We start from the raw sequence: 26,784 nt of genomic DNA, 5'->3' as shown, positions 1-26,784 counted from the left end.
AGACCGAGGCCGCCTCGCTTCTCCTTCGTTGTGGACCTACAGCTACCGTCTACAAGAGGGCCCAAGTGTATTCATCTGTGGATCAAGATCCTGCGGGCACTGTTTTCTGTACCTGAATTCTCCCCAGGAATCGTTGGCCAGATGGGATGCAGCTGACGGCTCTCCAAACCCCCCCCCCCCTTACTGACTTACAACCAGCAGGACCCCTTTAGTATCCCGCTATAATCCTTAAGTACCATCGCTATAGTTTCCCTAAAGAACCAGGTTGTATACTTGCTTCCTGCGTAACCAGAGATTGGACATTCGGTGTTGATTTGCCTACGAATACTCATTTGCCTTACAAGTGCATTCAAATCATAAATGTAATTAAGTGAATGTTGTATATACCCTTTGCTATATTAAACCTTCGACTGTTATATTTGTGTGGACCTGGTTTCATATGTGGGAAAGTGTTCATCATACTTAGATATCGTGTACTGGATGGCCAGAAGTTAAAGTACATCAAGCGGTAGTGGTTTAATGATACCATACTTATCAATACAGTCAGGGAATTGTACCCCTCAGTTACACTCACGTTTTTCTGTAGTAGTTGCAATATTCAAAAGTATATATAAAATTGGTATGGCTGGAAAAACACCCTGGGTCCATAGCCTGAAGTTGTATGTAGTACCTGTCCAAATGTCATAAAAATCCGTTCAGAAATGAGTGATTAGGCAAAAGGGAAAAAAAGAAAAACCTCTGCAGGTTTCAGTTTTCTCATTGACTCCAATGCATTCCGCTGTTTTTTCTCTTCCTGTTTTCGCTTGTGACTTTTCACCTAGATCCCTGATTCGCTCATCCCCACATGGGGTATCATTGGAAAGCTCATTGATTACAATCCTGTGCAATCATTTTCGAGATCGCCAAATGATTGACAGAGCTAGAGCCTCGGGAGTCGAGGGTGGTATTCAAACAAAAAAGAAAAAAAGTCTGCCGTGTACTTTGGCGCACACCTCACATATCGGCATGTAACTCGAGAACCGCTGAACGGATTTTGTCGCCTGAAACGGCAATCAACAGGCAACACATAGGGCTTTAATAAGTATGCACACCTGAGCCGCTAGAGGTCGGAGAAGTGGTGCGTATACGGGCCGTTGCGTGTTAACACATTGGCTGCCATGTTGTTTCCGGGGCCCATCTATTCAGTGCCATGCTTTGATCAACGCAAGATTGATATCATATAGCCCTTACCTTGACTAGGATGTGCCCCAAAAAGAATATTCCAGTTATCCGATCGTGTCGCCAACATAATCCGCCATACATCATCCGTCTGGAGCATTTGACGCTCCTCAAGCCGATCGGGACAACCGCTCCCCTTGCCCGACATGGAAAAGTCCGCCCGGACCAATATAATCGACGCACAGCCCAAGACACAGAGTTTCAAAGGGTGCTCGATACCGCCGCCTGGTAGGATGCGGCCGGTACTGCACTGCACCTTCGGATTCCCAGTATGCATTTTTCAGGCAACACACTGCTCCCTGACATTGAATAGGGTATTAAAATCGAAAAAATTATTCAAAACGACCCAGAAACGTGTTAACATGTGATTGGCACTCAACGGTCGGGCCTCAGAAACGTGTTAATGTGTTAAGAGGTTAAAGGCCCTCCCATAGTCGAGCAGACTGTACACAGAGCAACTCCGCGGAGGTCCGCGCGGACTCAAAGGGAGTCAAAGCAGACCCACAGCAGAGTGCAAAGTGCGAAGCTCCTATTTTCTGACGCGCGGACGTCCGCTGAGATCAAAAGCTCAAAGAGTCCGCGCGGACCTCCGCAGAGTCTGCTCTGTGTACAGTCTGCTCGACTATGGGAGGGCCTTAAGAGTATAACAAAAATAACAAACACAGACCCAAAACCCCCCAAAAAATCTGGTGACTCTATACTATACTATACTATTCTATACTATACTATACTATACTATACTATACTATACTATACTATTCTATACTATACTATACTATTCTATACTATACCATACTATACTATACTATTCTATACTATACTATACTATTCTATTCTATACTATACTATTCTATACTATACTATACTATTCTATACTATACTATTCTATTCTATTCTATACTATACTATACTATACTATATATACTATACTATACTATACTACTATACTATTCTATACTATACTATACTATGCTATTCTATACTATTCTATACTATACTATACTATATTATACTATACTATACTATACTATACTATACTATACTATACTATACTATACTATACTATATCTGTACCTGTCCTCTCTCTCCACTGAACCAGGAGACCCTGGCACTTGCCTGTGATTACATCAGGAAGATCAGAGCCGACATGGGGGGAACCAACATCCTGGCGCCGCTCAGTTGGATCCTGAGGCAGCCGATGTACAGCGGCCACCCCCGCCTCCTCTTCCTGCTCACAGACGGAGCGGTGGGCAACACGGGGAAGGTTATTGAGCTGGTGCGCAGCCACGCGCGGTATGCCAGGTGAGTACTGTCCAGTCCACTCGGCCGCCTGAGTCTGTGTGCTGTGGTGGGTGGGAGTATTGTGGGATGTTGGGATGAATTATGATTAGGGATGCTCGATATTGGCTTTTTTACCGATACCGATATACCGATATTGTCCAACTCTTAATTTCCGATACCGATATCAACCGATACCGATATATGCAGGGTTTCCCCCCCCCAATTTTTTTTATAATTTCAGGTAATTAACATATCTCTTGTTGTGGAATTAACACAACATTATGCATACTTTTGACAATAAATAAAATCAGAATTTGTTCTTACTTGCTTGCCTGGGTAAATAAAGGTTATAGAAATGTAATTTATTATTATTATCTTTTTTTTAAAACCGATACCGATATTTTCCGATATCACATTTTAATGCCGATATCGGCCGATAATATCGGTAGGCCGATAATATTGGACATCCCTAATTATGATTTAACAAGTTACTTTACTTTACAGGTTGGAGCTGGGAGTATAGTATTATGTCCAAAAGACATGCATGCTAGGTTTCCTGCCATTGTTACTGGCATTACAATCCAATCCAATCCAACTTTATTTATATAGCTCGTTTAAAAACAACAACGTTGACCAAAGTGCTTCACGATCAATCAATAATATAGTAAAAAAAAAAAACACATAGACTAAACACAATACAATGCACACAGAACTACAAACAAATTACAGCAGCAGACTGTAATTTTTTTTTAAATGCTAGGGAGAACAGATGTGTTTTAAGATGTAAACATTGGGAGCGTTGGGGCCAACCTAATGTGGGGGGGGGGGGGCAACTCGTTCCAGAGTTTGGGGGTTGTAACTGCAGATGCACGGTCCCCCCTTTTCTTTAGCCTGGATTTGGGGACAACAAGGAGGGACTGGTCAGCAGACCTCAGAGACCGTAATGGGGTGTAAATGGTAAATGGCTGCATTTATCTGACAGATATGACCTGAACCACTCTAGAGCAGTACTTCTGATGCCCACATGGTGCTCTAGGCAGGAGATGAGGATGGAGTGGTCTACTGTATCAAAAGCAGCTGTGAGATCCAATAGATTGAATAGAACAAGGATGATGGAGTTCCCAGAGTCAGCTGCTAACAAAATATCATTAAACACTCTCAGTAGAGACTGGATTGGTGTTAACTTAAGATATACAGGGGTGACAGTGGCAATGCTGGCTCAGGAGGTATAGCGGTTGTCTGGTAATCGGAGGGTTCCCGGTTCCATTCCCGCTCCTCCCGGGCAGCGTGTTGAAGTGTCCTCGAGCAAGATACTTTGCATGGTTGCCTCCGCCATTGGTGTGTGGCGATGAAGATAGATAGATAGATAGATAGATAGATAGATAGATAGATAGATAGATAGATAGATAGATAGATAGATAGATAGATAGATAGATAGATAGATAGATAGATAGATAGATAGATACTTTATTCATCCTCTTGGGGAAATTCAGGTATCCGGTAGGCGTTTTCCTTAATGCCAAGCAAGCAGTGCAAAAATGCTTCCGCATTCGTCACCGCACGCCAGTGCGGTAAAGCGCCTTTCTTTTCAGGCCCCGCTTAGACAAATGCTACCGTGCGTGCACCGGCGCCGGTAGCTCAGTGCAGTTGACAGACAATAAAAAGAGACGAAAAGGACAACCAATACAACTAACAAACAATGAATGTCAGCACTGAAGTTTAAAATGTTCCAATGAATAAATGGTGAATGGGTGAATGTGAGGAACAAATTGTAAAGTGCTTTGGATAAAAGCTGTTATATAAAACATATACAGGCGTCTACTTTTTATAGTTGAGCCTGGAACATAACAGCACTGAAAGAAACCACAACAGATTGGTAATGTATTCTGGCGCCTCAGACCCACTCATATAGCAGATTGATAATGTATTCCGGCTGCCTCAGACCCACTCCTATCCTGGGGGGTCATCAAAGAGAAGCAGGCTATTCTCAGTCCTCGCTCCACAATGGTGGAACGAACTTCCCACCACAGTCAGGACAGCTGAAAACCCGGCCAATTTTCCGCCGTCGACTAAAAACACACCTCTTCAATCAATATCTAAAATAAATATATATATAATAATACCTTCATATACTGTCTTTTACTATCATGCACTTTGCTACTAAGGAATCTACCATGCCTATACAGTATTACTACCTAATATGCTAATATGTCTTTACTACGATGCACTCAACACTGTAGCACTCAAGTTCAACACGAACTGAACGATGACGAACAATGTTGCAGTTGTACTGCTGACTTGTACAGAATTTGTAAGTCACTTTGGATAAAAGCGTCAGCTAAATGGCTAAATGTAAATATCAAATGGATCTCAAACGATACACATTTTGTTCATGTTTGTTATGCAGATAGCAACACATGAGCTCATTTGAACAAATCTTGGGGATTGATGAGGCTCATGTGAAACCATGTAATGGGATATAATGCAACCGTATGGTCCTGGCTCTCTGCCGTGCTGCCTGTACGTCACACTCTGCCTCAAGTGCCTGAAAACTGAAACAATTGACCTCAATCTCAAGCCCTGCCCTCTTTTCTTGATCCTCCAATCACAACTGTACCTTTTTATGGTTGCGTTCCTTGTGGTTTCCATGGACACAAGGGAATAATGTGGCTGCACAAATGCTTGGAGTGAGATTATTACCTTTTTTTTTTATCTAATTTTCGGTTCGTGTTTGTGAGGTAGACTCAAAGAATAAGGGGAACAATTAATAGAGGATTATTTATTTGTTAAAGTTAACCTCCAGGCAAAAGAGCAGTTTGTTTAAATCTGTTGGTCGGATGTGTGGGTTGATAATTGAGTGGGTGTAGACTCTGAGGATGGGTTGCTGTTGGTAGCCTCACCTCAGGCTCACCTCTGGAGAAATGCACACTATAATAAATGTCTAACCTCCAACCCACACATCAAACCGAAACACGATATGTAAACAAAGTGCAATACCAATCGGGGCTCTTTTGCCTAGAGGTCGCTGTTTGACGGCATTACAAATTCTGTGAGTATACAGTAAGTAGCACACATATTTCCTCTTTGGGCTGAGATGCTTTCGACGCACATCTACCTACTGTTGTGGAACTGTACCTTTTGCTGAGCAGAATTGAAAAACTCTTAACCTCGCTATTTCAGACCCCGCAAGTTTGCATCATCTTATCTATCATGACATCCTCCCTCTTGTCTTTTATTGCTTAAAATAAACTCTGGCTGAGTGATGATATTATTTTGTTGACGGCTCCTGTAGTGCGATAATTTAAAAAAAGCAAAACAATCACAGCCTGACAATCGTATGAGCTCGACAACAATCACAATGAAATCTAAAGCGCTCTAAAACGCCAGCTGTTCATTTATAGTCGAGACCAGTGTGGCACAGAACATCTACGAAGGAAATCATTTTAATTTGCATCTATAATTCTTTTTTCCCCCTCTCTCTCTCTGTCTTGAGTCATTCTGGAAATAATTGACTTTTAGTCTTTTCACTTTTTTTAACGGATGATTTCATTAGGTACACATCCTCCTCCGCACAGCCTGGATCATTATCATGCCGCATTTCACAAACCTCCACACCCCCCTGTCAGAGAGCAGTGAATCTCTCTGAAGCTCCAAAAGTCCATGGCAGACATGTAAAACAATGGTAAAGGTCACGTTTACAATTTAATCGTCACCGTTTGCTCCCATCAAATATGCAAAGAGTGCGTAGCCGGTGGCGTGCGATACTGTAGTAGCCGTTCCTCCCCTCTCTGCGACGGATGTAATTGGCCGACCTAATGATTCAAGTACAAAAGGACACGTTAAGCACCAGTGTTCCAAAGCCCCGGAACTATCTAACCCCCCCCCCCCCCCCCCCCACTTAATTATATATTTTTATTACCCTTTTAATCTCGCACATTTGACATTTTATGTATCACAAATCTTGTAACTTCTTTTGAATACCTTCTCGTGATGTTTCATAAAGCACAGCAAGTATTTTTTTTTTTTTAACAAATGTTTTTTTTTCTCCCTTTTTTACATAAAACCAGACACACAATACATAAACAATGGAAATCCACAATAAATCACAGGACTATGATTGACACAATAATGACAGTCCAGTACTTAAATCAAAATAAATGTAGATTAAAAGATTTACCCATAATAAATGCAATACAATACCTATGCTCTTGCTCGCTCCCCCCCCCCCCCCCCCCCCCCTCAGGACCCCCTCTTGGACAACCCATCCATTATTCCGTTTAACACCAGGAATTACAAAAGCACAGCAAGTCTGTATGAAATGTGCTTTATAAACAAACCTTGATTGAATATGTGATAACTGATAATAATAATAATAATAATAATAATAATAATAATAATAATAATAATAATAATAATAATAATAATAATAATAATAATAATAATAATAATAATAATAATAATAATAATAATAATAATAATAATAATATAATAATAACTATAATAAGAACTGATGAGGTGGGACTTTGTCTCTACATTCATTGCACACACATCCACATGCACACACTCACTTTAAACACTCACCTTAACATTTACTTTATACACTTTAAACACTTTCAACACTACACCATATTTTTTTCTATTCATTACAAAAATATTTGCACTACATCCCTACCTCATTTTGTTTGCATTTTGTACTTTAGTTTTATATATTGTATATATAAATGGTAAATGGCTGCATTTATATAGCGCTTTTATCCAAAGTGCTTTACAATTTGTTCCTTACATTTTACCCACTCACTCACACATTCACACACCGATGGTGGAGGCGACCATGCAAGGAGCCAACCCCCGTTCCCCGTACCTGGATAACTGAGTTAGCCGGATAACTTTCGGTCAAGCCTGTCTTAAGCCGGACCTTCCCATTCCCCGACGCGCGATTGTCTAAATCACCATGACAACAGATCAAAAAGTTTGAGCCTGGTCGAGAGCAGGGTTAAGTTCAAGTTAGCCGGATGAACCATGGCCACGCCCCCGCAAAGAAGTGACAGCTCGTTTCCTGAAATGATTCTCACAGTCTAGGATCTGCATTATACCATTCTGAATTACGTTTTTGTGCTCCATTCTTCCAGAGGGGGCTTTTGAAATGTAAAATAGACCCAAAATGCTGATACTAAATTCACTTTGTCCTAAATAATGCACGTTATATATACCGTGGCGCTCGCTAGGTGCGATGTACACATTATGTGGTTATTTTAACAACGCGCAGCATTGCAAATGTGAATCCCGCGGGGATATCCTTAATGATTGAAACCTATCGCGCGTTTGGCTCTGATTCCTTTCATATTCTCCGCTGTGGATGAGGAGCGAGGAAGGAGAGGAGCGCCTGGATTTTGTTTCATTCAAGCATAAAATTGAAGTGTCTATGCGTGGATTGTGGATTTTGTGTGATATTGTAACTGGGATTAAAATGTCTGATGAGATGCGCTGTTTGACGGATTTGAAAAATTGAATGAGCCGTTGACGTCACATTAATGCATTTGAGAATAAAGAGATAAAACTTCATTCAAAAGAAAGAATATTCTAAACACGGGTCTCTCGTTCATTAATGTATAAACAATGAATTTATCCCATCTGGCACAGTGGCGCAGCGGTAGTGCTCAATCCTGGCAACCGGGCGACCGGTGTTCGAAACCCCGCGTTTCCAATATAATTTTTTGGAATATAATATTAATGATTATACGCAAAAGTAGCCTAGTTTTAAGTTAAAATATTATAAATCTACATGCATTGAGGATGTCATTCTTTATATAGCTCTCAACGTGCACCAAATTGAATTATTCCTACATTGCAAAAAGAAGGAAAAGACTAGGATTCGAACCCCGGTCGTCTGCGTGAAAGTCAAAAGGACAAACCGTCACACCATAGTGCAGATAAATAAAAAATCCACCATACATCAATCAATGGATAAGAGAGCCGTATCCTTATTCTGAAACAGTTGAACTAATTATTTTCGCTAGCAAGATCTCATTTGATTATTCAATGCATAAACCTACTGCCAGCAGGAACGTTTAAAGAAATATAATCTGATTGATTGGGGTAATGAGGGATTTAAAATTAGCCTATAGATTATGCATTTAACTTGTCGGCAAGGCTATTGAGCCGCCTGCAATCTGTAAAACAATCAATCAATCAATGCCGTTAGAAGATCAGGATTTCTGCGATCTACACCTGCTGTCTTTTCAACTGAAGCGGCCGCGCGCACTTATCCAGAGTCTCAAGTCTGGTTCAAGTTAACGAGACTGAATCAGCGTTCCAGGAACAGGAAAATCCCGGCTTCAAACATCGGGTTAACTGAATCTGGATAATGGGACTCTTGATCGACTTAGTTGAACCAGGTACGGGGAATAGGGCCGCGCTCATCGGGAGCAATTAGGGGTTAAGTGTCTTGCTCAAGGACACTTCGACACGTTGCCCGGGAGGAGCGGGAATCGAACCGGGAACCTCTGGATTACCAGACGACTGCTGTACCTCTTGAGCCATTGTTGTATATTTTGTATAATATAGTGTTTGGTCTTTATGCTTTTAACTTTTTTACTGTATGAAGCACACTCCCAGGAGGCTCATACAGAACCAAGCAGTTCACTGTAATGTACATGTACCGTATACGTGACAAATAAAACAAAACTTGAACTTAGGAATGGTCTCCCTGACCACCTGAGAGCCCCACAGTCTGTGGACATCTTCAAACGAGGCCTAAAAACCCTCCACTTTAATGGAGCCTTTTGCTAATTCCACTTTGTATTTGTTTTATGTATCGGGAATTGCCCAATAGCTTTGCCTATTTTATATGTTGCTCAAATTTCTTTATTAAATTTTTTTTCTTTGCTTTCTTTCTAACCTTCTTTTGTAGAGATTTCATTGTGAAATGTAAAGTGCACTACAAATAAAATGTATTATTATTATTAATTAAATGCAGTCCATTTACAAATGCTGACTGTAGTCACTTGACGTACGAAAATATGGTGTTCGTTTGCGGCACTAAACCAAAGTCTCAGGACCGTGTATATTTTCAGCCAATGTCGCTAACAAACAATGCAAATGTTCAGCTTAATGGCTCGGTAGGTAGAGCAGTCGTCTGGTAATCCGGTGGTTCACGGTTCGATTCCCACTCCTCCGGGCAGCGTGTCGGAGTGTCCTTGATCAAGACACTTAACCCCTAATTGCTCCTGATGAGCAAGATGGCACCTTGCATGGTTGCCTCTGCCGTCGGTGTGTGAACGGGTGAAATGTGAGGGAACAAATTGTAAAGCACTTTGGATAAAAGCGCTATATAAATGCAGCCATTTACCATTTACCGTTTGCTGCAGGTGCCACACGTTTGGGATCGGGCAGAGCGCCTGCCGGCGGCTGGTTCAGGGACTGGCCAAGGTCTCCAGAGGCAGCGCAGAGTTCCTGGCTGAAGGGGAGCGGCTGCAGCCCAAGGTGCTTATTTCCACTGACGTGTTTGTTTATCCCCTTCGGTGACAACAAGCAGCTATTCTGAATGTCAGTGGGAGGCCGTTTGGGTGTTGAGAGTGTCTGGCTCTGTTATTAATTAGCAATTCATTTTCGTCAAAGAAAAACACTCATTACCGGGGTAATTAAAAACCAGCCCGGTCCAGAGCGGGATATGGATTGGATGGCGGTTGGTTGGTATCGCATCTGAGATGCAGACACTCTCTGGTGTGTTGTGTCACAACGAGGAAAGATGCTTAAACTTGAGACATTTAAAGGGCAAATTGCACAACATGTTCCCAGAGTTTTATAGAAGTCATGACTCAATCTCTGTAGTTGCTATTTCAGTTGCTGTGCGTCTGTCTGCAGATGATAAAGGCTCTGACCAGGACCATGGCGCCGGTGCTCAGTGACATTTCCATCGACTGGCTGTTTCCGGAGACCAAGGAGGTGTTGCTCTCCCCCGTGGGGAGCACTTTCCTCTTCCCGGGAGACCGTCTGATTGGCTACTGCGTGGTCTGTGACACCACCCGCTACCACTCGAACCCCAAGTCCGTAAGTACAGCTACCTACGCCTCGCCTTCCTGCACCTGGCTGAACGTGACAGCTGACTTCACAGTGGCTCAGGAGGTAGAGAGCTCGTCTGGTAATCAGAAGGTTAGGGTTACTTAGAGCGGCACGGTGGTGTAGTGGTTAACACTGTCGCCTCACAGCAAGAAGGTCTAGGGTTCGATTCCCGCTTGGGGACCAGGTTTCCATGATGCCAGGTACCCAGGTTGGGTATCACCCAGGCCTTTCTGTGTGGAGTTTGCATGTTCTCCCCCCGTGCTCGCAAGGGTTCCCCCCCCCCCCCCGATAAGATAAACCCAATGGAAAAACATGCACAACAACAGATCGCTGGCGCTGTGGCGTCCTTGACGAAGACGGACAGGAGCACTTGGATTGGTCCCCGGGGGGCGCGGTTCACGTTGATGCCCTATCTGCTCCCGGCTGCCCATGGGGGGAAGGACGATGGGATGGGATGGGTTAGGCGCAGAGACTCTATCGCATCGGCGACTGAGAAAAAGAGTGTGTGTGTGTGGTTTCAATTGCATGTCCAGTTTGTTGCATGCCGATTAAAGACCCCCTAAAGAGGTCCTTTATTATTATTATGATGTTAGACAGTGGCTCAGGAGGTAGAGCAGGTCGTCTGGTAATCAGAAGGTTAGGGTTAGACAGTGGCTCAGGAGGTAGAGCGGTCGTCTGGGCATCAGAAGGTTGGGGTTAGACAGTGGCTCAGGAGGTAGAGCGCTCGTCTGGTAATCAGAAGGTTAGGGTTAGACAGTGGCTCAGGAGGTAGAGCGGTCGTCTGGGCATCAGAAGGTTAGGGTTAGACAGTGGCTCAGGAGGTAGAGCGCTCGTCTGGTAATCAGAAGGTTAGGGTTAGACAGTGGCTCAGGAGGTAGAGCGCTCGTCTGGTAATCAGAAGGTTAGGGTTAGACAGTGGCTCAGGAGGTAGAGCCGTCGTCTGGTAATCAGAAGGTTAGGGTTAGACAGTGGCTCAGGAGGTAGAGCCGTCGTCTGGTCATCAGAAGGTTAGGGTTAGACAGTGGCTCAGGAGGTAGAGCGCTCGTCTGGTAATCAGAAGGTTAGGGTTAGACAGTGGCTCAGGAGGTAGAGCGGTCGTCTGGTAATCAGAAGGTTGGGGTTAGACAGTGGCTCAGGAGGTAGAGCGGTCGTCTGGTAATCAGAAGGTTAGGGTTAGACAGTGGCTCAGGAGGTAGAGCGCTCGTCTGGTAATCAGAAGGTTGGGGTTAGACAGTGGCTCAGGAGGTAGAGCCGTCGTCTGGTAATCAGAAGGTTAGGGTTAGACAGTGGCTCAGGAGGTAGAGCGCTCGTCTGGTAATCAGAAGGTTGGGGTTAGACAGTGGCTCAGGAGGTAGAGCGCTCGTCTGGTAATCAGAAGGTTAGGGTTAGACAGTGGCTCAGGAGGTAGAGCGCTCGTCTGGTCATCAGAAGGTTCCCGGTTCGATTCCGGCTCCTTCCGGCAGTGTGTCGAAGTTGTTGTTGTTGTTTAAAAGGATCCCCATTAGCTGTCACCTAAGTGGCGAGCTAGTCTTCCTGGGCCCCGTTTCATGTACCTGGATAACTGAGTTAGCCGGATAACTTTAGCTGGATAACTGGGTTAGCCGGACTTTCCGGTTTCATATACGTGGATTTTCCAGATCACCATGCCAACAGATCCAAAAGTTTGAGCCTGCTCGAAAGCAGAGTTCAAGTTCAAGTTAGCCTGAACTATCGCCACGCCCCCGCAAAGAAGTGACAGCCCGTTTCCTGAAACTATTCCCACAGTCTACGATCTGCATTATACCATTCTGAATTACGTTTTTGTGCTCCATTCTTCCAGAGGGGGCTTTTGAAATGTAAAATAGACCCAAAATGCTGATATTAAATTCACTTTGTCCTAAATAATGCACGTTATATATACCGTGGCGACGGTGGCGCTCGCTCGTGCGATGTACACATGATGTGGTTATTTTAATTGTAACTGGGATTAAGATGTCTGATGAGATGCGCTGTTTGACGGATTTGAGAAATTGAATGAGCCGTTGACGTCACATTAATGAATGAGGATAAAGAGATAAACTTCATTCAAAACAAAGGATATTCTAAACACGGGTCTCTCGTTCATTAATGTATAAACAATGAATTTATCCCATCTTGCCCAGTGGCCCAGCGGTAGTGCTCAAGCCTGCCAATCCAGCGACCGGGGTTCAAATCCCGGTGTTTCCAATATGATTTTTTTGAATATAATATTAATGATTATACGCCAAAGTAGCCTGGTTTTAAGTTAAAATATTATAAATCTACATGCATTGAGGATGTCATTCTTTATATAGCTCTCAACGTGCACCAAATTGAATTATTCCTATATTGCAAAAAGAAGGAAAAGACTAGGGTCTTGAACCCGGGTCGTCCGTGTGAAAGTCAAAAGTAGAACCCGTTACACCACAGAGAAGATAAGTAAAAGATTGACTATACATCAATCAATGGGTAAGAGAGCCGTATCGTAATTCTGTATAACAGTTAACTAATAATCTTCGCTAGCAAGATCTCATTTGATTATTCAATCCAGCAGGCAAGTTTAAAGAAATATAATCTGATTGATTGAGGTAATGAGGGACTTAGAATTAGCCTATAGATAACGCATTTAACTTGTCGGCGAGGCGATTGAGCCGTATTGCAATCTGTCAATAAAGTCTTAAATCAATTAATCAATCAATGCCGTTGAGAATCAGGATCTCTGCCATCGATACGTGCTGGCTTTTCACCTAAAACGGCCGCGCGCATTTAGCCTGACTCGCAAGTCTGGCTTGAGTTAACGAGACTGAATCCACCTTTGTGAAACAGGAAAATCCCGGCTTCGAACATCGGGTTAACTGAAGCTGGATAATGGACATCTTGATCGACTTAGTTGAACCACGTACATGAAACAGGGCCCTGGGGTCCACACAGAAAGACAACAGAAAACACAAAACATAACAACATGAGATACATATGACAATCACAATTAAAAATGATAATCTAAAAACAGTAAAACATTGTAAACATCATTATGAACATCACAATATTTTGCTCACATATTTAAGTAGTGCATTCTCAGGTGGTATTTGAAAGACACACTACTATTCAATTGACTTATGTTCAGTGGGCAGTTATTCCAATGATTGATGGCACGATAAACAACAGTCCTCTTTAAAGCATTTGATTTTGGATGCAGTAACATAATCTGTCCATCATCAGCTGACCTAGTAAAATAAGAATGAACCTGACTGCATCTGACAATTTGTTTGTATAAGAAAACAGGTTGAGACGAAAAGAAGTGTTCCTGACAAATTTAACTGTGTTGAAAACCAGCCTATTCTCTACCGTTAACCATGAGAGTTGCCGGTGCATAGTTATAGTGTTTGTTCTCATGGAACAATGTAAGACTAACCTTGCAGCTCTGTTCTGGGCAGTTTGCAATTTGGATGCAGAGGACCATACTGGTGCACAATAATCTAGGTGACATAAAATTGCCTTCTTGAGTAAGGCACTTTAACCCTAACTGCTCCTGATGAGCAGGTCGGCACCTAGCATGGTCGACTCCGCCATCTGTGTTTGAAAGTGTGCGTGAATGAGGCATTAGTTGTAAAGCGATTTGGATCAAATTGTTATATAAATTAACCATTCACACTCCGGAGAGGGAAGTGCACGTTCATTCTCTGACGTACGGTACGCTGCCCCTCTCTCAACACGCCCCTCTCTCAACACGCCCCTCTCTCAACACGCCCCTCTCTCAACACGCCCCTCTCTCAACACTCCCCTCTCTCAACACGCCCCTCTCTCAACACGCCCCTCTCTCAACACGCCCCTCTCTCAACACGCCCCTCTCTCAACACGCCCCTCTCTCAACATGCCCCTCTCTCAACATGCCGCACCTCTCTCAACACTCCCCTCTCTCAACACGCCCCTCTCTCAACACGCCCCTCTCTCAACATGCCCCTCTCTCAACATGCCGCCCCTCTCTCAACACGCCCCTCTCTCAACACGCCCCTCTCTCAACATGCCCCTCTCTCAACACGCCCCTCTCTCAACATGCCGCGCCTCTCTCAACACTCCCCTCTCTCAACACGCCCCTCTCTCAACACTCCCCTCTCTCAACACTCCCCTCTCTCAACACTCCCCTCTCTCAACACGCCCCTCTCTCAACACGCCCCTCTCTCAACACTCCCCTCTCTCAACACTCCCCTCTCTCAACACGCCCCTCTCTCAACACGCCCCTCTCTCAACACGCCCCTCTCTCAACACTCCCCTCTCTCAACACGCCCCTCTCTCAACACGCCCCTCTCTCAACACTCCCCTCTCTCAACACTCCCCTCTCTCAACACGCCCCTCTCTCAACACGCCCCTCTCTCAACACTCCCCTCTCTCAACACTCCCCTCTCTCAACACTCCCCTCTCTCAACACTCCCCTCTCTCAACACTCCCCTCTCTCAACACTCCCCTCTCAACACGCCCCTCTCTCAACACTCCCCTCTCTCAACCCGCCCCTCTCTCAACACGCCCCTCTCTCAACACTCCCCTCTCTCAACACTCCCCTCTCTCAACATGCCGCCCCTCTCTCAACACGCCCCTCTCTCAACACGCCCCTCTCTCAACATGCCCCTCTCTCAACACGCCCCTCTCTCAACATGCCGCCCCTCTCTCAACACTCCCCTCTCTCAACACGCCCCTCTCTCAACACTCCCCTCTCTCAACACTCCCCTCTCTCAACACTCCCCTCTCTCAACACGCCCCTCTCTCAACACGCCCCTCTCTCAACACTCCCCTCTCTCAACACTCCCCTCTCTCAACACGCCCCTCTCTCAACACGCCCCTCTCTCAACACGCCCCTCTCTCAACACTCCCCTCTCTCAACACGCCCCTCTCTCAACACGCCCCTCTCTCAACACTCCCCTCTCTCAACACTCCCCTCTCTCAACACGCCCCTCTCTCAACACGCCCCTCTCTCAACACTCCCCTCTCTCAACACTCCCCTCTCTCAACACTCCCCTCTCTCAACACTCCCCTCTCTCAACACTCCCCTCTCTCAACACTCCCCTCTCTCAACACTCCCCTCTCTCAACACTCCCCTCTCAACACGCCCCTCTCTCAACACTCCCCTCTCTCAACCCGCCCCTCTCTCAACACGCCCCTCTCTCAACACTCCCCTCTCTCAACACTCCCCTCTCTCAACACTCCCCTCTCTCAACACGCCCCTCTCTCAACACGCCCCTCTCTCAACACGCCCCTCTCTCAACATGCCCCTCTCTCAACATGCCGCCCCTCTCTCAACACGCCCCTCTCTCAACATGCCCCTCTCTCAACATGCCGCCCCTCTCTCAACACGCCCCTCTCTCAACATGCCCCTCTCTCAACATGCCGCTCCTCTCTCAACACGCCCCTCTCTCAACATGCCCCTCTCTCAACATGCCGCCCCTCGCTCAACACTCCCCTCTCTCAACACTCCCCTCTCTCAACACTCCCCTCTCTCAACACTCCCCTCTCTCAACACGCCCCTCTCTCAACACTCCCCTCTCTCAACACTCCCCTCTCTCAACACTCCCCTCTCTCAACACTCCCCTCTCTCAACACGCCCCTCTCTCAACACTCCCCTCTCTCAACACTCCCCTCTCTCAACACGCCCCTCTCTCAACACTCCCCTCTCTCAACACGCCCCTCTCTCAACACTCCCCTCTCTCAACACGCCCCTCTCTCAACACTCCCCTCTCTCAACACGCCCCTCTCTCAACACGCCCCTCTCTCAACACTCCCCTCTCTCAACACTCCCCTCTCTCAACACTCCCCTCTCTCAACACTCCCCTCTCTCAACACGCCCCTCTCTCAACACTCCCCTCTCTCAACACGCCCCTCTCTCAACACGCCCCTCTCTCAACACTCCCCTCTCTCAACACTCCCCTCTCTCAACACGCCCCTCTCTCAACACGCCCCTCTCTCAACACTCCCCTCTCTCAACACTCCCCTCTCTCAACACGCCCCTCTCTCAACACGCCCCTCTCTCAACACGCCCCTCTCTCAACACGCCCCTCTCTCAACACGCCCCTCTCTCAACACGCCCCTCTCTCAACACTCCCCTCTCTCAACACGCCCCTCTCTCAACACGCCCCTCTCTCAACACGCCCCTCTCTCAACACTCCCCTCTCTCAACACTCCCCTTTCTCAACACGCCCCTCTCTCAACATGCCCCTCTCTCAACACGCCCCTCTCTCAACACTCCCCTCTCTCAACACTCCCCTCTCTCAACACGCCCCTCTCTCAACATGCCGCCCCTCTCTCAACACTCCCCTCTCTCAACACTCCCCTCTCTCAACACTCCCCTCTCTCAACACTCCCCTCTCTCAACACGCCCCTCTCTCAACATGCCCCTCTCTCAACACGCCCCTCTCTCAACACTCCCCTCTCTCAACACGCCCCTCTCTCAACATGCCGCCCCTCTCTCAACACTCCCCTCTCTCAACACTCCCCTCTCTCAACACTCCCCTCTCTCAACACTCCCCTCTCTCAACACGCCCCTCTCTCAACACGCCCCTCTCTCAACACTCCCCTCTCTCAACATGCCGCACCTCTCTCAACACGCCCTTCTCTCAACACTCCCCTCTCTCAACACGCCCCTCTCTCAACACGCCCCTCTCTCAACACGCCCCTCTCTCAACACGCCCCTCTCTCAACACGCCCCTCTCTCAACACGCCCCTCTCTCAACACTCCCCTCTCTCAACACGCCCCTCTCTCAACACGCCCCTCTCTCAACACGCCCCTCTCTCAACACTCCCCTCTCTCAACATGCCCCTCTCTCAACACTCCCCTCTCTCAACACGCCCCTCTCTCAACACTCCCCTCTCTCAACACTCCCCTCTCTCAACACGCCCCTCTCTCAACACGCCCCTCTCTCAACACTCCCCTCTCTCAACACGCCCCTCTCTCAACACGCCCCTCTCTCAACACGCCCCTCTCTCAACACTCCCCTCTCTCAACATGCCCCTCTCTCAACACTCCCCTCTCTCAACACGCCCCTCTCTCAACACTCCCCTCTCTCAACACTCCCCTCTCTCAACATGCCCCTCTCTCAACACTCCCCTCTCTCAACACGCCCCTCTCTCAACACTCCCCTCTCTCAACACTCCCCTCTCTCAACACTCCCCTCTCTCAACACTCCCCTCTCTCAACACGCCCCCCCTCTCTCAACACGCCCCTCTCTCAACACGCCCCTCTCTCAACACTCCCCTCTCTCAACACTCCCTTCTCTCAACACTCCCCTCTCTCAACACGCCCCTCTCTCAACACGCCCCTCTCTCAACACGCCCCTCTCTCAACACTCCCCTCTCTCAACACTCCCCTCTCAACACTCCCCTCTCTCAACACGCCCCTCTCTCAACACGCCCCTCTCTCAACACGCCCCTCTCTCAACACGCCCCTCTCTCAACACGCCCCTCTCTCAACACGCCCCTCTCTCAACACTCCCCTCTCTCAACACGCCCCTCTCTCAACACGCCCCTCTCTCAACACTCCCCTCTCTCAACACTCCCCTCTCTCAACACGCCCCTCTCTCAACACGCCCCTCTCTCAACACGCCCCTCTCTCAACACGCCCCTCTCTCAACACGCCCCTCTCTCAACACGCCCCTCTCTCAACACTCCCCTCTCTCAACACTCCCCTCTCTCAACACGCCCCTCTCTCAACACGCCCCTCTCTCAACACGCCCCTCTCTCAACACTCCCCTCTCTCAACACTCCCCTTTCTCAACACGCCCCTCTCTCAACATGCCCCTCTCTCAACACGCCCCTCTCTCAACACTCCCCTCTCTCAACACTCCCCTCTCTCAACACGCCCCTCTCTCAACATGCCGCCCCTCTCTCAACACTCCCCTCTCTCAACACTCCCCTCTCTCAACACTCCCCTCTCTCAACACGCCCCTCTCTCAACATGCCCCTCTCTCAACACGCCCCTCTCTCAACACTCCCCTCTCTCAACACGCCCCTCTCTCAACATGCCGCCCCTCTCTCAACACTCCCCTCTCTCAACACTCCCCTCTCTCAACACTCCCCTCTCTCAACACGCCCCTCTCTCAACACGCCCCTCTCTCAACACTCCCCTCTCTCAACATGCCGCACCTCTCTCAACACGCCCTTCTCTCAACACTCCCCTCTCTCAACACGCCCCTCTCTCAACACGCCCCTCTCTCAACACGCCCCTCTCTCAACACGCCCCTCTCTCAACACGCCCCTCTCTCAACACTCCCCTCTCTCAACACGCCCCTCTCTCAACACGCCCCTCTCTCAACACTCCCCTCTCTCAACACGCCCCTCTCTCAACACGCCCCTCTCTCAACACTCCCCTCTCTCAACACGCCCCTCTCTCAACACGCCCCTCTCTCAACACGCCCCTCTCTCAACACTCCCCTCTCTCAACATGCCCCTCTCTCAACACTCCCCTCTCTCAACACGCCCCTCTCTCAACACTCCCCTCTCTCAACACTCCCCTCTCTCAACACGCCCCTCTCTCAACACGCCCCTCTCTCAACACTCCCCTCTCTCAACACGCCCCTCTCTCAACACGCCCCTCTCTCAACACTCCCCTCTCTCAACATGCCCCTCTCTCAACACTCCCCTCTCTCAACACGCCCCTCTCTCAACACTCCCCTCTCTCAACACTCCCCTCTCTCAACACTCCCCTCTCTCAACACTCCCCTCTCTCAACACTCCCCTCTCTCAACACTCCCCTCTCTCAACACGCCCCTCTCTCAACACTCCCCTCTCTCAACACGCCCCTCTCTCAACACTCCCCTCTCTCAACACTCCCCTCTCTCAACACGCCCCCCCTCTCTCAACACGCCCCTCTCTCAACACGCCCCTCTCTCAACACTCCCCTCTCTCAACACTCCCTTCTCTCAACACTCCCCTCTCTCAACACGCCCCTCTCTCAACACGCCCCTCTCTCAACACGCCCCTCTCTCAACACTCCCCTCTCTCAACACTCCCCTCTCAACACTCCCCTCTCTCAACACTCCCCTCTCTCAACACGCCCCTCTCTCAACACGCCCCTCTCTCAACACGCCCCTCTCTCAACACGCCCCTCTCTCAACACGCCCCTCTCTCAACACTCCCCTCTCTCAACACTCCCCTCTCTCAACACGCCCCTCTCTCAACACGCCCCTCTCTCAACACTCCCCTCTCTCAACACGCCCCTCTCTCAACACTCCCCTCTCTCAACACTCCCCTCTCTCAACACTCCCCTCTCTCAACACGCCCCTCTCTCAACACGCCCCTCTCTCAACACTCCCCTCTCTCAACCCGCCCCTCTCTCAACACTCCCCTCTCTCAACACGCCCCTCTCTCAACACTCCCCTCTCTCAACACGCCCCTCGCTCAACACTCCCCTCTCTCAACACGCCCCTCGCTCAACACGCCCCTCTCTCAACACGCCCCTCTCTCAACACGCCCCTCTCTCAACACGCCCCTCTCTCAACACGCCCCTCTCTCAACACTCCCCTCTCTCAACACTCCCCTCTCTCAACACGCCCCTCTCTCAACACGCCCCTCTCTCAACACCCTCTCTCAACACTCCCCTCTCTCAACCCGCCCCTCTCTCAACACGCCCCTCTCTCAACACCCTCTCTCAACACTCCCCTCTCTCAACACCCTCTCTCAACACTCCCCTCTCTCAACACGCCCCTCTCTCAACACGCCCCTCTCTCAACACGCCCCTCTCTCAACACGCCCCTCTCTCAACACGCCCCTCTCTCAACACTCTCCTCTCTCAACACTCCCCTCTCTCAACACTCCCCTCTCTCAACACTCCCCTCTCTCAACACTCCCCTCTCTCAACACGCCCCTCTCTCAACACTCCCCTCTCTCAACACGCCCCCCCTCTCTCAACACGCCCCTCTCTCAACACGCCCCTCTCTCAACACGCCCCTCTCTCAACACTCCCCTCTCTCAACACTCCCCTCTCTCAACACGCCCCCCCTCTCTCAACACGCCCCTCTCTCAACACGCCCCTCTCTCAACACTCCCCTCTCTCAACACGCCCCTCTCTCAACACTCCCCTCTCTCAACACGCCCCTCTCTCAACACGCCCCTCTCTCAACACTCCCCTCTCTCAACACTCCCCTCTCAACACTCCCCTCTCTCAACACTCCCCTCTCTCAACACGCCCCTCTCTCAACACGCCCCTCTCTCAACACGCCCCTCTCTCAACACGCCCCTCTCTCAACACGCCCCTCTCTCAACACGCCCCTCTCTCAACACGCCCCTCTCTCAACACTCCCCTCTCTCAACACTCCCCTCTCTCAACACTCCCCTCTCTCAACACTCCCCTCTCTCAACACGCCCCTCTCTCAACACGCCCCTCGCTCAACACTCCCCTCTCTCAACACTCCCCTCTCTCAACACTCCCCTCTCTCAACACGCCCCTCTCTCAACACGCCCCTCTCTCAACACTCCCCTCTCTCAACACGCCCCTCTCTCAACACTCCCCTCTCTCAACACTCCCCTCTCTCAACACTCCCCTCTCTCAACACTCCCCTCTCTCAACACGCCCCTCTCTCAACACTCCCCTCTCTCAACACTCCCCTCTCTCAACACTCCCCTCTCTCAACACTCCCCTCTCTCAACACGCCCCTCTCTCAACACTCCCCTCTCTCAACACTCCCCTCTCTCAACACGCCCCTCTCTCAACACTCCCCTCTCTCAACACTCCCCTCTCTCAACACGCCCCTCTCTCAACACTCCCCTCTCTCAACACTCCCCTCTCTCAACACTCCCCTCTCTCAACACGCCCCTCTCTCAACACTCCCCTCTCTCAACACTCCCCTCTCTCAACACTCCCCTCTCTCAACACGCCCCTCTCTCAACACGCCCCTCTCTCAACACTCCCCTCTCTCAACACTCCCCTCTCTCAACACTCCCCTCTCTCAACACGCCCCTCTCTCAACACTCCCCTCTCTCAACACTCCCCTCTCTCAACACTCCCCTCTCTCAACACGCCCCTCTCTCAACACTCCCCTCTCTCAACACTCCCCTCTCTCAACACTCCCCTCTCTCAACACGCCCCTCTCTCAACACTCCCCTCTCTCAACACTCCCCTCTCTCAACACGCCCCTCTCTCAACACGCCCCTCTCTCAACACGCCCCTCTCTCAACACTCCCCTCTCTCAACACTCCCCTCTCTCAACACGCCCCTCTCTCAACACGCCCCTCTCTCAACATGCCGCCCCTCTCTCAACACGCCCCTCTCTCAACACGCCCCTCTCTCAACACGCCCCTCTCTCAACACGCCCCTCTCTCAACACGCCCCTCTCTTTGCACGGACGTGTCACGCGAGTCTCTTCCTCTATTCTCGATCTGAGCAGGACAAGAGGAGGCGGTACAGCATGATGCGCTCCAACGAGTCCGCCAGCTCCGTGTTCTACCACTCCCAAGAGGAAGACCCGGCGCTGAGGTCCGGCTCCGACGGTCAGGAGGCCCACAGAGACGGACCCCCTCCTCTGTACAACCCCTTCCAGGACTCGGAGAGCAGCCCGGTGGCCACGGAGCAAGACGCCCTGGGTAGGAACCGTCTCTCATGAAGGGACGAGATTTGGTAGAATTGATGGTGGATTCACCCTCAGACCAATATCAACCAACCAACCGACCACTGCTGTTGTTTTTAATTGAGAAAGAAAACACAGCACACTGCTTCCAGTGCAGTTTATTTACACAGTGTTTCAACACTAGGGGCTAGATCCACAAAGAATGGATTGCACGGTGGTAATTGCACGGCTTACTTACAATTCATCATGAATTGAAAATGGGGGACCCTGATGTAAACAAGACGAAAGTCTTTCTCTGGTCTGTATCCCCTTAACAATTTTACAAATTTTCATTCAATCAATCACCGCGCAAGTGATTGAATGAATGAAAACTTTATTAACAGATTGCAGAATGGGTACAATACAGTACGGCTCAATACACACAATTGTTAAGGGGATGCAGACCAGAGAACGACTTTCGTCTTGTTTACATCAGGGTCCCCCATTTTCAATTCATAATGAATTGTAAGTAAGGGTGCAATTACCACCGTGCCCCTAGGGTCTTGGTTTGAGTTCTAACTGATCAGACGCCTTGAACGCGTTGGTCTGGTTCTCTTTCTCCCATTATGGCCGTCTGTAGGGACAGACAGCGGGATGCCGCCCAGGAGGCGCGCGTACAGCGCCAACCAGATCGTGGACTACAACCCCTCCAAGAAGGTCTACACGCCCAGCGACCCCAGCTCTGTGGTGGGCAAGAACCCTCTGAGGAGGGCCAAGGTCCAGGAGCTGATGAGCCAGACCAGCACTGAGCACGGTGCCCAGTGGAAGAACGACTACCAGGTGGGTATATATCTACACTGTCAGTGTACACTGTTGTGATTGGTGATTGTGATTGGTTGTGATTGGTGGTGGTGGTGGTGATTACGTGGTGGTGGTGATTACGTGGTGGTGATTACATGGTGGTGGTTGTAATTACATGGTGGTGGTTGTGATTACGTGGTGGTGGTGGTGGGGATTATGTGGTGGTTGTGGTTGTGATTACATGGTGGTGGTTGTGATTACGTGGTGGTTGTGATTACATGGTGGTGGTTGTGATTACGTGGTGGTTGTGATTACGTGGTGGTTGTGATTACGTGGTGGTTGTGATTACGTGGTGGTTGTGATTACATGGTGGTGGTTGTGATTACGTGGTGGTTGTGATTACGTGGTGGTGGTTGTGATTACATGGTGGTTGTTGTGATTACGTGGTGGTTGTTGTGATTATGTGGTGGTTGTGATTGATTATGTGGTGGTTGTGATTACATGGTGGTGGTTGTGATTACGTGGTGGTTGTGATTACGTGGTGGTTGTGATTACGTGGTGGTTGTGATTACGTGGTGGTTGTGATTACATGGTGGTGGTTGTGATTACGTGGTGGTTGTGATTACGTGGTGGTGGTTGTGATTACATGGTGGTTGTTGTGATTACGTGGTGGTTGTTGTGATTATGTGGTGGTTGTGATTACATGGTGGTGGTTGTGATTACGTGGTGGTGGTTGTGATTATGTGGTGGTTGTGATTACGTGGTGGTGGTGGTGATTACGTGGTGGTGGTTGTGATTACGTGGTGGTGGTTGTGATTACGTGGTGGTTGTTGTGATTATGTGGTGGTTGTGATTACATGGTGGTGGTTGTGATTACGTGGTGGTGGTGGTTGTGATTACGTGGTGGTTGTGATTATGTGGTGGTTGTGATTACGTGGTGGTGGTGGTGATTACGTGGTGGTGGTTGTGATTATGTGGTGGTGGTGGTGATTACGTGGTGGTGGTGATTACGTGGTGGTGGTTGTGATTACGTGGTGGTGGTTGTGATTACCTGGTGGTTGTGATTATGTGGTGGTGGTTGTGATTACGTGGTGGTGGTTGTGATTACGTGGTGGTTGTGATTACGTGGTGGTTGTGATCACATGGTGGTTGTTGTGATTACATGGTGGTTGTTGTGATTACATGGTGGTGGTTGTGATTACATGGTGGTGGTTGTGATTACGTGGTGGTTGTTGTGATTACGTGGTGGTTGTGATTACGTGGTGGTTGTGATTACGTGGTGGTGGTTGTGATTACGTGGTGGTGGTTGTGATTACGTGGTGGTTGTGATTATGTGGTGGTGGTTGTGATTACGTGGTGGTGGTTGTGATTATGTGGTGGTGGTTGTGATTATGTGGTGGTGGTTGTGATTACGTGGTGGTTATGATTACGTGGTGGTGGTTGTGATTACATGGTGGTTGTGATTACGTGACGTGGTGGTTGTTGTGATTACGTGGTGGTTGTGATTACATGGTGGTGGTTGTGATTACATGGTGGTTGTTGTGATTACGTGGTGGTGGTTGTAATTACGTGGTGGTTGTGATTACGTGGTGGTGGTTGTGATTACGTGGTGGTTGTGATTACATGGTGGTTGTGATTACATGGTGGTTGTTGTGATTACGTGGTGGTGGTTGTGATTACGTGGTGGTTGTTGTGATTACGTGGTGGTTGTGATTACGTGGTGGTGGTTGTGATTACGTGGTGGTGGTTGTGATTACGTGGTTATGGTTGTGATTACGTGGTTATGGTTGTGATTACATGGTGTTGGTTGTGATTACATGGTGGTTGTGATTACATGGTGGTGGTTGTGATTACATGGTGGTTGTGATTACATGGTGGTTGTGATTACATGGTGGTGGTTGTGATTACGTGGTGGTTGTGATTACATGGTGGTTGTGATTACGTGGTGGTGGTTGTGATTACGTGGTGGTGGTTGTGATTACGTGGTGGTGGTTGTGATTACATGGTGGTTGTTGTGATTACGTGGTGGTGGTGGTTGTGATTACGTGGTGGTGGTTGTGATTACGTGGTGGTTGTGATTACGTGGTGGTGGTTGTGATTACATGGTGGTGGTTGTGATTGCGTGGTGGTGGTTGTTGTGATTACATGGTGGTGGTTGTGATTACATGGTGGTTGTTGTGATTACATGGTGGTGGTTGTGATTACATGGTGGTTGTTGTGATTACGTGGTGGTGGTGGTGATTACGTGGTGGTGGTTGTTGTGATTACATGGTGGTGGTTGTGATTACGTGGTGGTGGTGGTGATTACGTGGTGGTGGTGGTGATTACGTGGTGGTGGTGGTGATTACGTGGTGGTGGTGGTGATTATGTGGTGGTGGTGGTGATTACGTGATGGTGGTTGTGATTACGTGGTGGTGGTTGTGATTACGTGGTGGTGGTTGTTAGTCAAAACAAATCCGATAATATATTCCTGACAATAGAATAGCTCTGCATTTTAAGAACAATAAAATAGCCCACAACACAGCTTTACCTGAATTGTTTTCATGTATTCTTTTAACAAAAGAAGATTGGATTTGATCAGGCTTGAACATATTAAAGGTGCTGTAAAAGTGATATTTTCTATGTTAAAATAAGTGTCTATATGTTAAAATAAGTTGTCCACATTTTAGAATAGTAGCTCTACATTCTGACAGCCTTCACTGATATAGAGTGTCTGGTCAGTAACATGGGTCTCCCAGTCCCTCCGCTCTGCAGTAAACACTAAATACATCTTCTGGTATCCTGTTCCCACTTTATGGGAGACCCATGTTATTGACCAAACACTCTGTGATGGTTAGATGCTTAACTTCTTTTCGTTGTACTGTACTTGTGCTGTATGATGACAATACATTAAATCCTAAACCCATCCTTTCATAGACATGTGCATGATGATTGTTTTTTAGATGCAGAGCTCCTCATAGGCCAGCAATGTAACTCACTCACTCACTCACTCACTCACTCACTCACTCACTCACTCACTCACTCACTCACTCACTCACTCACTCACTCACTCACTCACTCACAGGCACGTGCACACATAGAGCCCAGGGGGTGCTTGAGCACCTGCCCTTTTGAGCCTCATAAAAAAGTGCCCTTTAAAAAAATTAAGATCTTTTTTATTTTTTTTTCGTTGCGCATATAGACTGCCCTTCCAACTGAAAAATGTCAGGATAGAATCAAAATATTAGGTAAAGAGAGAGATGCCCCATATTCCATTGCAGTTTGCATGACCTCCTCTCCGCGGACCTATATATTTTATGCATAGCGTGGGTGGTGATGATGATGATGATAGAAACCGCTGTGGCGCATACAGTTGAATGCTGGTATTATACTCACTGAGGGACACGAAGAAGTCAAGTCTGATGGGATTTGGGAATCTCAAATACAACTCGGGATTGGAATAAAAAATGCATTTATATTAAACAATACAGAATATACAGCACTTCTTGGGGTCTGTAGGGTAAGCACTTATTCCCTCCCCCCTGAACATTTATGGAGATGTATGGGCCTTTTAAGTCAGTGATAAAAGTGTCTTTCAAGGATAAGTGAGCTCCTGCACTGATTATTATTGTTCAATATTCAATATTTTATCACCAAAACCCCCCAAAAAGCATAAAAGGGGGGCCCCCCGCCGAAAAGTTATAACACACACAGGTATAGTGCCCTTTTTCAGCCTTTGAGCACCTGCCCCTCTAAAGTCCTGTGCATGTCCCTGCTCACTCACTCACTCACTCACTCACTCACTCACTCACTCACTCACTCACTCACTCACTCACTCACTCACTCACTCACTCACTCACTCACTCACTCACTCACTCATCACTCACTCACTCACTCACTCACTCACGGTCAGCCTCTCTGC

At 48.2% G+C, this 26,784-nt stretch overlaps 1 protein-coding gene across 1 annotated transcript in view; it reads left to right on the top strand.

Moving 5' to 3' along the window:
* vwa5b1 (von Willebrand factor A domain containing 5B1) overlaps positions 1 to 26,784 on the top strand; it is a gene marked incomplete at both ends in the record, with an annotated part of 142,186 nt that overhangs the window by 69,819 nt on the left and 45,583 nt on the right. Inside the window, 5 exon segments of the mRNA XM_084333349.1 lie at positions 2,318 to 2,520; positions 9,867 to 9,981; positions 10,363 to 10,548; positions 21,924 to 22,119; positions 22,723 to 22,922. Coding sequence (XP_084189475.1) covers positions 2,318 to 2,520; positions 9,867 to 9,981; positions 10,363 to 10,548; positions 21,924 to 22,119; positions 22,723 to 22,922 — 900 coding nt within the window.

Source organism: Notolepis coatsorum (genome assembly GCF_963971535.1).
Source record: "Notolepis coatsorum genome assembly, chromosome: 17".
NCBI classification, from domain to species: domain Eukaryota; kingdom Metazoa; phylum Chordata; class Actinopteri; order Aulopiformes; family Paralepididae; genus Notolepis; species Notolepis coatsorum.
This window is presented reverse-complemented; position numbering and strand designations above follow the sequence as displayed.